This window comes from Balaenoptera musculus, chromosome 13 (assembly GCF_009873245.2).
Source record: "Balaenoptera musculus isolate JJ_BM4_2016_0621 chromosome 13, mBalMus1.pri.v3, whole genome shotgun sequence".
NCBI lineage: Eukaryota > Metazoa > Chordata > Mammalia > Artiodactyla > Balaenopteridae > Balaenoptera > Balaenoptera musculus.
This window is the reverse complement of record NC_045797.1, coordinates 15,000,318-15,014,505: the sequence shown is the minus strand read 5'-3', so window position 1 is coordinate 15,014,505 and position 14,188 is coordinate 15,000,318. Positions and strand designations below refer to the sequence as shown.

At 47.4% G+C, this 14,188-nt stretch overlaps 1 protein-coding gene across 5 annotated transcripts in view; it reads left to right on the top strand.

The window, feature by feature from the left end:
* Positions 1–14,188, top strand: part of ELMOD3 (ELMO domain containing 3) — a 28,599-nt gene that overhangs the window by 894 nt on the left and 13,517 nt on the right. Inside the window, exons 2-10 of one of the 5 annotated variants that reach the window (XM_036872789.1) lie at positions 120–300; positions 1,388–1,673; positions 5,541–5,618; positions 6,119–6,188; positions 9,342–9,478; positions 9,861–9,929; positions 10,909–11,000; positions 12,727–12,850; positions 13,084–13,206. In XM_036872789.1, the coding sequence (XP_036728684.1) occupies positions 9,863–9,929; positions 10,909–11,000; positions 12,727–12,850; positions 13,084–13,206 (406 nt within the window). In that variant the 5' untranslated portion in view covers positions 120–300; positions 1,388–1,673; positions 5,541–5,618; ... (1 more) ...; positions 9,342–9,478; positions 9,861–9,862. Of the gene's footprint in view, positions 1–119; positions 301–1,387; positions 1,674–5,540; positions 5,619–6,106; positions 6,189–9,341; positions 9,479–9,860; positions 9,930–10,908; positions 11,001–12,726; positions 12,851–13,083; positions 13,207–14,188 lie in introns of those variants that run through there. The other 4 variants (XM_036872788.1, XM_036872787.1, XM_036872785.1 and 1 more) reach the window with 4 other exon arrangements.

The following is a 14,188-nucleotide window of genomic DNA, read 5'->3' as shown; positions in this document are numbered from 1 at the left end:
GGAAGGCCATTTCTTCAGGCCTAGCTATGAGGAACTTGCCTAATATTGGTAGGAGTGACTTTGTGACTTTGAGTACTTGCTTGTTTGACAGTTTCTGCTCTTTTCTTTCTCTGTTGCAGATAGTAACTGTCCCTGTTGAAGCCCCCAGCAGGGCTGCAGCCAGAACTGAGGCGCTAGCAGGCATGTAAAGCTGGTCATGCATCTACGCTGCTTGATACATTTCGAGCCCAGTAACAGAAGAGCCTTCCTGAGATCGCTGTCACCATACTTGCCTGTCACCTTCGCAAGGTTGGCCAGTGTGTGAGTGTTTGGTCATATGCTGTCATGGAGGTCAAGGAGGAGGGAAAGGAAAGGGAGGCAGATGCTGAGACCCCAGAGAGAGCTAGTTCCTGAGGAGCCATGACTTCCCCTCAATTACAGTGAGCCAAATGTCTAGCCCTAGAGTCGGGCGGTGTTCCTGGTCTTGGTGTTAGGAATCAGTCAGTGCGTCCTGCCCCCTGACAAAGAGTCCATCTTGTTACTGGCAGCCAGTTTGTAGGGAACCCAGATCATATTCTCTGGAGGGCTGACCTCAGAGCAGTGCCACCCTCCTTCCTTAGTCAACCAAGTCCGGGGAATTTCCTGGCGGTCCAGTGGTTAGGACTTCACGCTTTCACTGCCAAGGGCCCGGGTTCAACCCCTGGTCAGGGAACTAAGATCCTGCAAGCTGTGCAGCGTGCCAAAAAAAAAAAAAGTCAACCAAGTTTGTGAGGTATGACTGCCAGTCATCTGCGTACTTATCCAGATTCTTGTTGTGACAGACATCCATGGTGTCCACTTCCCCCACGATGAGGTGTGGGCCTGTCCAGCCCTCTTCCTAAGGTGGACTCATGGGAGGAAGGGCTTAGAGCTAGCCAGACTGGCTAGGCAGCTGCCACAGGTACAATATTGGTGCTAACTGAGGAAGGGTAGGCACAGTGTTGCATTTTGAGTTTCTACCGTCATAGGAACCGAATCTGGTATTAGGCCCAACCTGCGTCTGAGACCTAAGCAAAGCCTGAGCACTTCAGCTAAGACCACGCACCAACGTGTCACTCTAAATTAGCCTCAGCCCTTTGAGATGCTGCCCCAGATCTCAGTAACTTCATCGTCAGAAACAGATCCCCACCACTTACAGTGGTGCTGCCTCCTGGGTACTGATGGTCCAGCCCTCGGACTCCTGTAGGGACCCCTTCTTTCCATCCAGTGACATGGATAGTAAGAGGCAGGCATTTGGCTAAAGCAGCCTGTTTATTCAGAATATGTTTACAGCTGCTTGAAGATTTTTAAAGTCAGTTCTTAACAGAAGCATAACTGAATGACGGAACCAGTTTTATTCTTTAATTTTTTTTTTTTTTTTTTTTTTCAGGGCTGAGGCTCCAGAGAGCTCAGGAACTTCTTTCGGGACTCACAGAAACCTACACCCTGGTGATGGCACACAGGGACTGTTTTCTTGTTCTTAGTCTAAATGACTGCCAAGAAGGAAGGCAAAGGTAGAAGAGTCGGATCTCGGGCTCTCCCCAGAGCTTCTAATCTCAGACCTTATTAAACTCCTTTCTGAGCCCAAGGACAAAGCTCACTTGAACAAATGATTTTGAGTCATGAATGAAAACTCTTGCTCTTTCCATAATGAGAAAGAATTAAGAGATGGACAGGTAAGCAAGCACTTCTGTTTGGGAAAGAAGGTGTTGGTTTGGGCTATGTTGTTAATAGTAATAAGACAGAGCATACATCAAGAGGGTGTGGAGGTTTAGAAATGTGTAGGAAAAATCCTCACTATAGTTCTCTTTGTTCTATTAGAAGAAGCTTCTAGTCACTTCTGGGTCAATTGCCTTTCCTGACGGCTTATTTTCTAAGTGGGCTATGGGTTTTGGTCTGGATTTGCTTGGGTGGGAGGAGAATTTCAGGCAGAATCCCCCAAGAAATGTGTATTTTATCAATTTGGGTTGTTTACCTTACTGGCCCTTCCTCTCTCCAACACGTGTTTTGGCCTGATTATCGTCAGGACCCCTGATTCAATGTGCTATGTCTTTTTTTTTTTCTTTTCGGCTGCACTGGGTCTTAGTTGCAGCATGCAGGATCTAGTTCCCCGACCAGGGATCGAACCCAGGCCCCCGGCATTGGGAGCACAGGGTCTTACCCACCGGGCCACCAGGGAAGTCCCCCAATGTGCTATGTCTTTGTGTGAGCCTGGTGGCTTACCCTGCATTCCTTACCTTTTTCACTACCTTGCCCAGAAACAGTCTTAAATGGAGCCTGTGGGATTCAGTGGCCAGAATGGGGACAAAGCCTGTGCTTTGGGAGTCCAGGGAGGTTTTTGTCACTGTTCTAAGATAGGTGAACTGTTCTTCCAGAGAACATCCATCTTTGGACACTAGAGGGGACTGAATTGGAGAGGGAAAGGAAGGATAACATGAGTCCTGAGCACACAGACTTCTCCAGGGAGCTGTTCAGCACGATGAATTACCAGATATTTTTGAGAATGTATCTTGAGCCTAGTGCTGTGCAAATGGTCTAAGAAATATAAAACAAGTATACGAGAAGGTCCCTGCACTCAAAGCGGCAGAGTCTGACTGGGGAGACGGGTCTTTTGCACAGGCCCTTGTGCCACATACAGAGGGGCTATAAGACTTAGAGACATGAGGGACCACTGTAGCCCCAGTTGGTAAGGTTGGCCACCCCGAGGAGGTGGAACTGATCTTGAAGAGACCAGAAAACACTGAGAAGGTGGAGGAGGGGGCAGATTCTGGAGGAAAACCACGTGACCCAAGGGCTGGAGGTGAGAGGAGCTGCAGCGAATATGTTCATTGGATCAAAGTGGGAGACAATAGTGCTTAGGCATCGTGAGGCCAGTTATGGAGGAGTTAGCTCAGCTGTGGTGTGTTTAGGTGTCCATTCTTGTGTCCCAGGGAAAAAGAAATCAAAAAAATCAAAGCTGTGTTTAAGGAGTGTTAGTTGGCAAAAATATGTGGAAGGGATTAGAGTAACAGGACAATCTGGGATTCTCGGGCCTTGACGTAAGCAATGATTCCTTTAATTATTATTTTTTCTTTTATTTATTTTAGAGAAAATAATTCTGCAGATGGTTCAAAATCCAAAAGTACAAAGGATGTACATATAGTGAAAAAACTACCTTGCACCCTTGTCCCCCAGCTACCCAATTTTCCTGATGGAGGCAAAGTTACTACTTCCTTGGATATAATTCTGGAAATAGTCTCTGTAAAGACAAGCAAATATATTTATGTGTTTTTTAGAAATTCAAATGGTAAAATAGTGTATATACTCTGCCCTTTGTGTTTTCACTTAATATATCATGAAGATTGTTCCAAGTTGTCCATAAAGCACTTTCTTACTCTTTTTTATGGCTGTATAGGATCTCATTGAGTGGATATGCTTTAATTTGTTTAAAATTAGTCCATTAGTGACAACTAGATTTATCATGGCGATCATTTTGAAATGTATAGAAATATCAAATCACTGTGTTGTGCACCAGGAACTAACCTTGTTGTAGGTCAATTATACTTCAAAAACAAACAAATAGGGACTTCTCTGGTGGCACAGTGGTTAAGAATCCGTCTGCCAATGCAGGGGACAGGGGACACGGGTTCAATCCCTGGTCCGGGAAGATCCCACATGCCACGGAGCAGCTAAGCCCGTGTGCCACAACTACTGAGCCTGCGCTCTAGAGCCAGCGAGCCACAACTACTGAAGCCTGCGTGCCTAGAGACCATGCTCTGCAACAAGGAGCCACCACAGTGAGAAGCCCACACACTGCAACAAAGAGCAGCCCTCACTCGCCACAACTAGAGAAAGCCCGCACGCAGCAACGAAGACCAACGCGGCCAAAAATAAAAAAATCAAAATCAAAAACAAACAAACAAAAACAAACAAAGGAACTCATAGAAAAAGAGATCAGATTTGTGGCTACCAGAGGTGGGGGTGGAATTGGATGAAGGCAGTCAAAAGGTACAAACTTCCAGTTATAAGAAAATAAGTACTAGGAATGTAATGTACAACATGATAAAGATAACACTGCTGTATATTATAAATGAAAGTTATTAAAAGTAAATCCTAAGAGTTCTCATCACAGGAAAAAAAAAATTTTTTTTCTATTTGTTGATGTTGTATCTATAGGAGATGATGGATGTTCACTAAACCTATTGTAGTCATCATTTCATGATGTATATAAGTCAGCTCATTATGCTGTACACCTTAAACTCATACAGTGCTGTCTGTCAGTTATATCTCTAAAACTGGGGGGAAAATTATATAAAGTATAATAAAATAAAAAGTCCATTAGTGGACAGTCAGGGTTTTTCTAGCTTTTTGTTTTTATAAACAGTACTACCATGAATAACACTGTAAGCATGTCATTTGTACATGGATGACTGTATGTGTTAGATAAATTCCTAGAATGAAATTGCAGGCCCCAAATGTGCACAGCATATGTGATTTCATCAGGTATTGTCAAGCCAGAGAGGTGGTACCAGTTCACTCTCCAGTGTCTTATAACTCTTGGTCGTCTAGCCAGCACAGTGTTACCACACTTTTTGATCTTTGATAATAGGATAAATGAAAAACTTCTCAGAGTAGTTTTATTTGACATTTTTCTTGTTATAAGTAAGGTTGAGCATTTCTTCACATGTTTAAGAACTATTTGTGTTTCCTTTTATGTAAACCATCCATATCCGTGCCAATTTTTCTACTGGGTTGGTTTTTTTCCTTACTGATTTGTAGGATCTTTTTTTTTTTTTTTTAACATATTAGGAAAATTAGCCCTGTGTTGGTGATATGAGTTGCAAAAAGTTGGTCAGATGGTTTTTTAAGCTCCAGTAGGGGGAAGGTTTGGCTGAGCAGAAAGGCCAAAAGTGAGGAAACTGCTTCGCTCAACTTTACTTACTCAGAGCCCTGAGACCTTGAACGGAGCCAGGAAATCTGTATAATATTATATTAACATTGGGCTTCCCTGGTGGCGCAGTGGTTAAGAATCTGCCTGCCAATGCAGGGGACACGGGTTTGATCCCTGGTCCGTGAGGATCCCACATGCCACAGAGCAACTAAGCCCGTGCGCCACAACTACTGAGCCTGCGCTCTAGAGCCCGCGAGCCACGACTACTGAGCCCACGTGCCACAACTGCTGAAGCCTGTGCACCTAGAGCCCGTGCTCCGCAACAAGAGAAGCCACTGCGATGAGAAGCCCGTGCACCGCAACGAAGAGTAGACCCCGCTCGCCACAAGTAGAGAGAGCCCACGTGCAGCAGTGAAGACCCAACGCAGCCAAAAATAAATAACATTAAAAAAAATTTTTTTTTAAAGATCATATTAACATTAACTAAGTTTTTCGCGGTTTTTTTTAAGACCGATTAAACAGGAGTTTTCCCTTACAGTATTCCTTGTAGTTGACTTCTCGGGAGTTCATCCATTTTCTGTGTGTGTGTTACTGGAAAAAGGTGTGACGTTTAAGCTGTCATCTTTGAGGGACTACTACGTGCCCAGGAGACTGACTTTGGTTTGTCTTGCAGGTTGAAAGTGTGTCTGCTGGGTGCCCTCCACCATGTGACGAGGACAACAGTGCTCTTCTGGCTTTCAGGGGAATATCTGTACGTATCACCCACACCTCAGTGCTTCCTGTCGGTAGAAGCTTGTGTTACTTGCTGCTGTGTGGTGCCAGGCACCGGGACACAGGGTGGCACAGACCCTGCCCTCCAGTAGCTCACACTTTGGGTGGGGGGGGGTGGGGAGGGCACAGACATGCAAAACAACCTCTATCTAATAAGATAATTGTTACAATGAGGCAGAATATAAAGTGCAGCGGGAATACCGAAAACACACCTCTGTCTCAGTTGAGAGGATTTTTGTCTGTTTGCTCTCCAAGGAGGGCATATATTCATACTTGTCCCCACATCACCGAACTGCTCCATCATAGTTGGCATTTTCCGGGTGCTTCGCTTTACGATTGGCTTTAACCAACCCATGTGGGAAGACTAGATTCTTCTGGCCTCCAGTTTCGAGGACACTCGGTACAGCGGGTGGGACTTGTTTGTGTGGGTGGGGGGGACGTGGACTCCGCCCTCACACTAAAGGTCAGCTGCCCCTACAGATCTCAGAGTTGAAGAACCACGGCATCCTCCAGGCCCTGACGGCAGAAGCGAATGGCTGGGAGCCGGCTGGTAAGTCCCCCTCGGAGCCTGGGAGGGACTCAAGGCGGAGCTCCCTATGGGTCTGCTTTTCCTCATTTGAATTTCTCTCACTACTTTTCCTGTAGAATTTTTTAAATATATATATATATATTTATTTATTTATTTTTGGCTGCGTTGGGTCTTGGTTGCTGCGCATGGGCTTTCTCTAGTTGCGGAGAGCGGTGGCTACTCTTCGTTGCAGTGCGCAGGCTTCTCATTGTGGTGGCTTCTCTTGTTGCAGAGCACGGGCTCTAGGCACGCGGGCTCAGTAGTTGTGGCTCGCGGGCTTAGTTGCTCCACGGCATGTGGGATCTTCCCGGACCAGGGCTTGAACCCATGTCCCCTGCATTGGCGGGCGGATTCCTAACCACTGCGCCACAAGGGATGCCCCTTCTGTAGAACTTCATAGATTTATCATCCTTCAAGGGAAGTTAGAGACCTGAGTTCTAATTTGGCCCCACAAGCCCTGCTGGTAGCTTGCTGTGCGCCTTTTGGGCAAATCATATAAACTCTGTGTCTACAGTGGAAATATTAGTACCTCCTGTGTCCTCAAAGGGATGTTGTGATAATGAAATGAGACAGAGTGGGTGAAAAGCCTTTGAAAAGTTATCTTGTTTTATCTGCTTGACATGGCTCTTCCCATACTATATTTAAAGCTCATTCTACTTGCTAATTTATTACACAGAAAAGCACACTCACCAATTCAGAAGAACCAGTTCTGGAGTCAGATATCTCTGGCCTAAGTCCTGGCTCTTTCACCCATCAGCCCTATGACCTTGAGCAAGTCACTTAATCTTTCTGACCCTCACTTTCCTCATCTGTAAAACAGGGATTATATCAGAACCTGTATGATAGGAATTGTGTAAGGATTAAGTGAGATAATGTAAAGTGCGTAGCACACAGAATGTAAATCATAGTGAGCGCTCATCGGTGTGTATTGTTATCTTTAAATTCTGCAGACTGAAAACGTAACCTCTAAGAATATGGGGTCTGTTAAAAATATTCCAATGTAGAAAAATTATATGGAGGTCTGTAAAGTATCTTTTAATTGAATTTTGTCTTTACCATGTGGTGACAAACCTAACATTTATTAGAGGTGTTGCCTTAAATGCCAAAATATTTTCTATTTCAGTACAACTGGCATTTATGTGCCAGATATTTTTTTTAATTTATTTTTATTTATTTTATTTTTTTCACTGTGTTGGGTCTTTGTGCAAGGGCTTTCTCTAGTTGCGGCAAGCGGGGGCCACTCTTCATCGCGTTGCACGGGCCTCTCACTATCGTGCCCTCTCTTGTTGCGGAGCACAGGCTCCAGATGCGCAGGCTCAGTAGTTGTGGCTCACGGGCCTAGTTGCTCCGCGGCATGTGGGATCCTCCCAGACCAGGGCTCAAACCCATGTCCCCTGCATTAGCAGGCAGATTCTCAACCACTGCACCACCAGGGAAGCCCCCTGCCAGATATTTTTAATCATATTAACTACAGTTTTTTCCCCAGATTGCTCTCAGCTGATTTGAACTAATAGGCCAACTAAATCAGCTGTGCTGTTTACTATGTGAATAAGTAGAAGAGGGCCTAAATAAAGGAGGCAATCAACAAAAGGAAAAACGATAAAGAGCCGTACTAACGTGAGCTGGGTTTGTTATCCTGGAGATTTGTGTTTTGGCTCCTCGTTCTTCTGTCAGTGTAGGGGAAAAATAGTATTTATGTCAGGATCATCTTCAGAGGTGGGAGTCCTAAAGGAACCAGGAAAGGAGAGAGATGCTCTTACATGGGTTGGATGTTGGTCTCCAGTTTGGGCACCAGGTTGTGTTGCTGCTTGAGACCTTGGACTTTCTCTTGACTACCTTGCTGTCACAGTAAGCTCCCACACCTTTGCCTGTGAGGTTTGTGCTCCTGGCTCACAACCTTTCATCAGCTCGTTTGTAGGTGAAGGTGTGTGGGGTGAAAGATTGATCGAGTTGCTTATAATGATCTGAAGGGTGACAAGTCAGTGAAGCTGGCTGTGGATGAGGGGTGAAGGGTGGGGAGCTTCTTCTCAGCGTCGTGATGAGCATCCATGGCTGCTGTTCCGCTCTTCTTGTTTCGCCACTTTGACCCTCTTTTTCATCTCCCACGGGTCCAGCATGCTGGAAGTAAGTTTTATTTTCTTCACTGTCCCAGGTTGAGTGTTCTGTATTCTGTTGAAGTTATCTAGTTTGGAAGCCCTAATGTAGTCTGCTACCCCGGGGTGGGGCTGGCAAGATTGAATGTCCTAGAGGTCCAGGGTTCAGGACCCCGGACCCATCTCATCTGCTCCCACCGTCCACATCCCTGCCAGACCCGAGCCCACAACTGCGTCAGTGATACTAGCTGCTGTTTATTGAGCAGGTGGCCTTTGGGCCACATACTCCCCTAGAATCTGAAGAGTTACGTCATCCTCACAATAGTTGGAAGAGTGATTACAAATGGTTAAGTAACCTGCCCAAAGAAGTACAGCTCGTGAGGGACAGAGATGAAAAGTTCACGAGCTATTTGGCTCTACACTGTGCTTTCGCAACTGTCCCCTCCAGCGCCCCAGCAGCCTCCTTGTCCTCATTATCCTTTAGTGTTTTGAGTTTTTGGTAGCTTTTTCTTTCATTTGCAAGTATACTTCCAAAAGAGTTCACCGACACGTGATGTCCTCAGCCCGGATTGCGAGGCAGAGGGGAGCTGTCCTAACCTGCTTTCACCACCCAGGCTAGAAGGCTCATGAGTTTGGGTGTCAGACGGAGGTCTCTCCATCCTCCCCACTGTTTGCCAGTGTCCTCTGTAGCAAATGGGAAAAGCCAGTGATGGGCCATGCTGCCAGCAATTTGGGCCAGAGAGTGGCAGCTGTGGTGTGGAGAAGAGGGCTGTGTGGTGGTTATAGAGCGCCTGTCCTGCTGCTTTTTTCTTCTGTTTCCCCCGCTTTTGTTGTGCTTTCATTCTTTCATCACACATTCATTGTGGGGAATTCCCTGGCAGTCTAGTGATTAGGACTCTGCACTTCCACTGCAGGGGGCACGGGTTTGATCCCTGGTCGGGGAACTAAGATCCTGCATGCTGCAAAGTGCGGCCAAAAACAAAACAAACGAACAAAAAACAACAACAACAAAAACATTCATTGTGCGCCTGTCATGTGTCAGGCGCTGAGAACCCTACCTTCCTGTGGCTCCCAGTGCAGTGCGCAAGACAGTTACAACATGGTGATAAGCGTGGGGTGTCGGGGTCTCTCATGGAGCAGCTCCTAACACGGATTACAGAGGCTAAAGAAGGCACCCAGGTGAGGGTGATACCGGAATTGGCTGAAGGATGAGATGGAACTGCACCAGAAGGGGCTGGAACTGAAGGTGGGAGAGCGGGGTGTGCAAAGGCACCCAAGGGGGGTGTTGAGAGACTTCAGGTACTTCTGGATGCCCTAGGACAGAGCCAGAGAGGTAACAAGGCTCCCGACTGTGAAGAGTTGGGGTTTCATCTTGAGAATAATGGAGAATCCCTGGAGGGTTCTGGGCAGCAGGCTGACGTCAGATCTGCCTTTTTGGAAGCTCACTCTGGCATATCAGAGGGCAGCGACAGGGCCCAAGGCAGGCAGGTGAGGCCGGGGGCTACGACGGCAATCCGGACACACCTAGATCTCAGCGGGTCTCCTTTTCTCACTACTGCAGTTATGAATACAGAGGTGCTCCGAGCCCAAGAAGAATGGGAAGCTGTGGACAGTATCCAGCCAGAGACAGGTAACCGCAGGGATGGCGCCGCCTCCTCACAGCCCGCTGCTGCTAAACACACGATCCACCCGTGCGGCTCATGTTCTGTGCCTCTGGGATTAGGATACAGAATTCCTGGGTCTTACTGTTTTCAATACGTGACGTAGGATAAAATCTCTTTTCCCAATTCAGAGGTGATGCCATCGACCTCGGGAGGGAATGGGGATGAATGCCGTGGGGAGAGGGCCGCCGGCCGTGAGAGAAGACAGGGAGGACCTTGGTCAGGGTCATCTTCTGCAGGGTGATGAGGTCAGGCAGAGGATGGAGGCAGGCAGCCAGGACCCCTGTGTCCGGTCGAGCAGGTTGTTCACTCTACAAGGAAGTCCCTGGAAATGGGCGCTGGAGCCATCTGCTGGAAGCCTCTGAGGGCTGCGTCAAAAACTGTCTCTCGTGCCTTTCAGGAGGTTTGGATGGAGCTGTGGGAGGGGAGAACTGGGACCCAAATCTAGCCTGAGCCCCACTTGAGCTCCTGAAGAGATGTTAGAGTGGACTGTATCGGCCATCACCTGTATCGCGGACTGATGAGTCAGTACCCTGTGACGAAGGCTGGATAGGGGCTCATTCGTATCCAGGGCGTGAGAAGGGGCAGAGTAGAAGATAGGAAAGGCCCCTAAACAAACCTGTAGCATGCTCCTACGTGGGTACCTCCTCCGGGCAGTGACTTGCCCCGGCTCACAGATGAGTGGACATGAGGGACCCCTGCAGATCTATCCCCACTCACTTCAGGGCTTAGCCTACTCAGCCTCTGCACAGCCGGGTCCGAAAGGGAGTCAGCCCAGCAGATAACGCCACCCCCTTGACAGAGGGTTGGTTGTGACTGTAGGTGTCTGACGTTTACAGCTGAAAGTCAGCGCTGGCCTTAGAGGTGACAGCCAGCGGCCCTCAGTAAATGTCTGCTGATAGAATGACTACTGTTACAAGTGCCAGAGTGTCTTCCCTTTTGCCGCAGGGAGCCGGGCCAGCTCAGACCAGCCTGGGCAGCTAATCTCTTTCAGTGAGGCCCTCCAGCATTTCCAGACCGTGGACCTCTCTTCCTTCAAGGTATGACAGTAGGGAGGTTTGGGGGTCTCAAGCAAAGCACTTTCTTCCCAGGAGCCAGGCTTCTTCCCCACCAGGATAGGGCACTGGGCAAGCAAGATGGAAACTTCCAGGTGAGGGCTCTGTCTCAACTAAGAAATCTCGGGACACAGGATCACAAGTGGCCAAGGACCCACATGTCGTGGGCCCCGGCAGCCTTTCAGGGACTGTGCCCCCGGAGCTCTAGTGGCCCTGCCTTATAGGGGCCCGTGGAGCTGCTCCCACTCTCCCCTCCTAGGGATGGGGAGGTCTGCAGTCAGATGCTAGGGAGCTCCTTGGGGAAGCAGGGCAGCCTGTCCAGAGAGCTGAGTAATTCACTGCCACCGTAGGAAAATCTTCCATCCCCTAGAGGAACAAGAAGTTATTTGGGAATTTAAAAAATATGTGGGGTTGGGCTTCCCTGGTGGCACAGTGGTTGAGAATCTGCCTGCTAATGCAGGGGACACGGGTTCGAGCCCTGGTCTGGGAAGATCCCACATGCCACGGAGCAGCTGGGCCCGTGAGCCACAACTACTGAGCCTGCGCGTCTGGAGCCTGTGCCCCGCAAAGGGAGGGGCCGCGATAGTGAAAGGCCCGCGCACTGCGATGAAGAGCGGTCCCCGCACCGCGATGAAGAGTGGCCCCCACTTGCCGTAACTGGAGAAAGCCCTCGCACGAACCGAAGACCCAACACAGCCAAAAAATAAATAAATAAATAAATAAAGTAGCTATAAAAAAAATAAAATAAATGCTAAAAAAAAAAAAAAAAAAAAAAAATATGTGGGGTTGGAAAAAGAAAGAATATTAAGGAGAGTAAAAGCTGACAAGCTTTCTGGGGAATCTTGAGTGACCAGTAGTAAGTTTAGAGAACTGTGATTTCAGATCTTCAACCTAAAGCCTGGCTCAAGGAGAGAGGCTAAAAAGATAGGAATCAGATTGGTTTGTAGGACCCAGAGATCCAGAGGCTGCCGAAATCAGAGTATCCTAAGCCCTGCGGCAATGGCTGTGAACGAGGAGAAGTCAGCAGGAGCTGGTTTAGGCACTGCTGCTGTGGTGTGGACAGACGGCACCAGCTCCCCTCAGGGGTATCCTGCTCCAAAAAAGTGCCCACTGACTGTTTGTTTGTTTGTTTGGCTGTGCCACATGGCATGTGGGATCTTAGTTCCCCGACCAGGGACTGAACCAACGCCCCTTGCATTGCAAGTGTGCAGTCTTAACCACTGGACTGCCAGAGAAGTCCTCCCCACTGACTGTCTTATCTTAGAAGTTGAGAGGGCTGTTAGACTTTATATTTATGTCCTTTACAGAAAGAGACAGAGACAGACATACAAAGGGTAGATCAACCCTGCTGGGAAACTTGGCCTGGCATCTGTGAGATGCCAGCCCCCATAGCCAGCCACCTCTAGCTTCCTTGGTAGTCAGTGACATAGCTATTTTTGGAAAAGCCCAGAGGACCAAATGTAGACAACCGGTTGATAAGGCCTGTGCTTGGGGACATCTCTCTCTACTTAAAAAGAGCCTACGAGCTGGAAGAGCCTGTCTCCAGAGATTCGCAGTTGCTTCACAGCTTCTGCCCCATTTCCCTGGCCCAGAGGCCAGCCAGTTAGTTGGGAGAACCACTCCTTTCTGCAAGACCAGTCCTGTACTGAGCCTGATGGTAAGTTCATTAAAGGAAATGAACACAACACAACACTCTGCCTATTGCCTGCAGAAAAGAATCCAGCCAACGATCCGAAGGACCGGGCTTGCTGCCCTCCGGCACTGCCTCTTCGGGCCTCCGAAGCTCCACCAGGGCCTCCGTGAAGAAAGGGACTTGGTCCTGACCATCGCTCAGTGTGAGTGCACGGGTGCTGCCACAAGGCAGGCGCTGCGTGAGTGGTTAGACAGAGAGCACAGTTTGCCTACCCGGTTGCTGAGACTAAGCCAAGGCTATTGCATTTACCATGTTGGGGGGAGAGCAGAGTGTCTGGAGCACCGGCAGGTCTGTCTTGGCTGTACCGTTCTCTGGGAAGCACTCAGTCCTCCCCTGAGGGCCAATCCAACAGAGCATGCATGTGTTTTGGGGCAGGTGGCCTGGATAGCCAAGACCCAATGCATGGCCGAGTCCTCCAGACCATCTATAAGAAGCTGACCGGCTCCAAGTTTGACTGTGCCCTCCATGGAGACCACTGGGAAGATCTGGGCTTTCAGGGTAAGAGAGAGAAATGATTCATCTTCTCCCTGACTCCTTATTCCAGGAATAGAGAACCCAGACAGTCCTCTTCCTGTCATGCCAGCACCATGAGACAGGATATCTGGGGCAGAGCATTTCAGGAAGAGGGTACAGCAAATGCAAAGGCCCTGAGGTGAAATGTGTGTAACTCTTTCTGAGAAATAACAAGGAATGTGGCTGAAGTGGAGAAGGAGAATAGTTCACTCGGGGTCTTGCAGGCCAGTGTAAAATATTTACTCTGAGATAGAAAGCATGGGAGTGATAGGATTTAGAATCCAGTGTTTTCTTTTTATTCTTTTCTTTTACTATCAATGAAAATTTTTTTTTATATTATTTCATTTTTTTGAGTGAAACAAAATGATTTCACCTGTTTTGGGACTGTACTGTTTTTTCAAAATCATATCAAGTTACATTTGTATAGAATAGGAAAATATCTTAGTTTAAAAAGGAAACTTTATATACTCATAATTAATTGGTGCTCTGTTGGTACTGACAATGTGTTTAAGTCCCTTTACCTTCCTTCATCTATAATATAATTGTCCTAAATATTCCCTCTGTGTACATTGAGAATCACATCAGTGTTATGATTTTTGTTTCAACCATAAATTTAAATAACTCAAGAGGAGAAGCAAGGTCTGTTGTATTTACCCATATATTTACTGTCTCCATTGTTCTTTCCTCCATTCTGATATTCTAAGATTCCTTCTTTTATCACTTCCTTTCTGTTTCAGGAACTTCCTTTAGTCATTTTCTAAAGTAGGTCTGCTGGCAATAAATTCTTTAGCTTTCCTTCATCTGAGAATGTCTTGATTTCCCCTTCACTCCTGAAGGATAATTTCTCTGAATGTAGAATTCCAGGTTGACAGGTCTCTTCTTTCAGCACTTGAAAATAAATGTGCTACTTCCTTTTGGCCTCCATGGTTTCTGATGAGAAATCTGCTGTCACTTGAATTATTTCTCC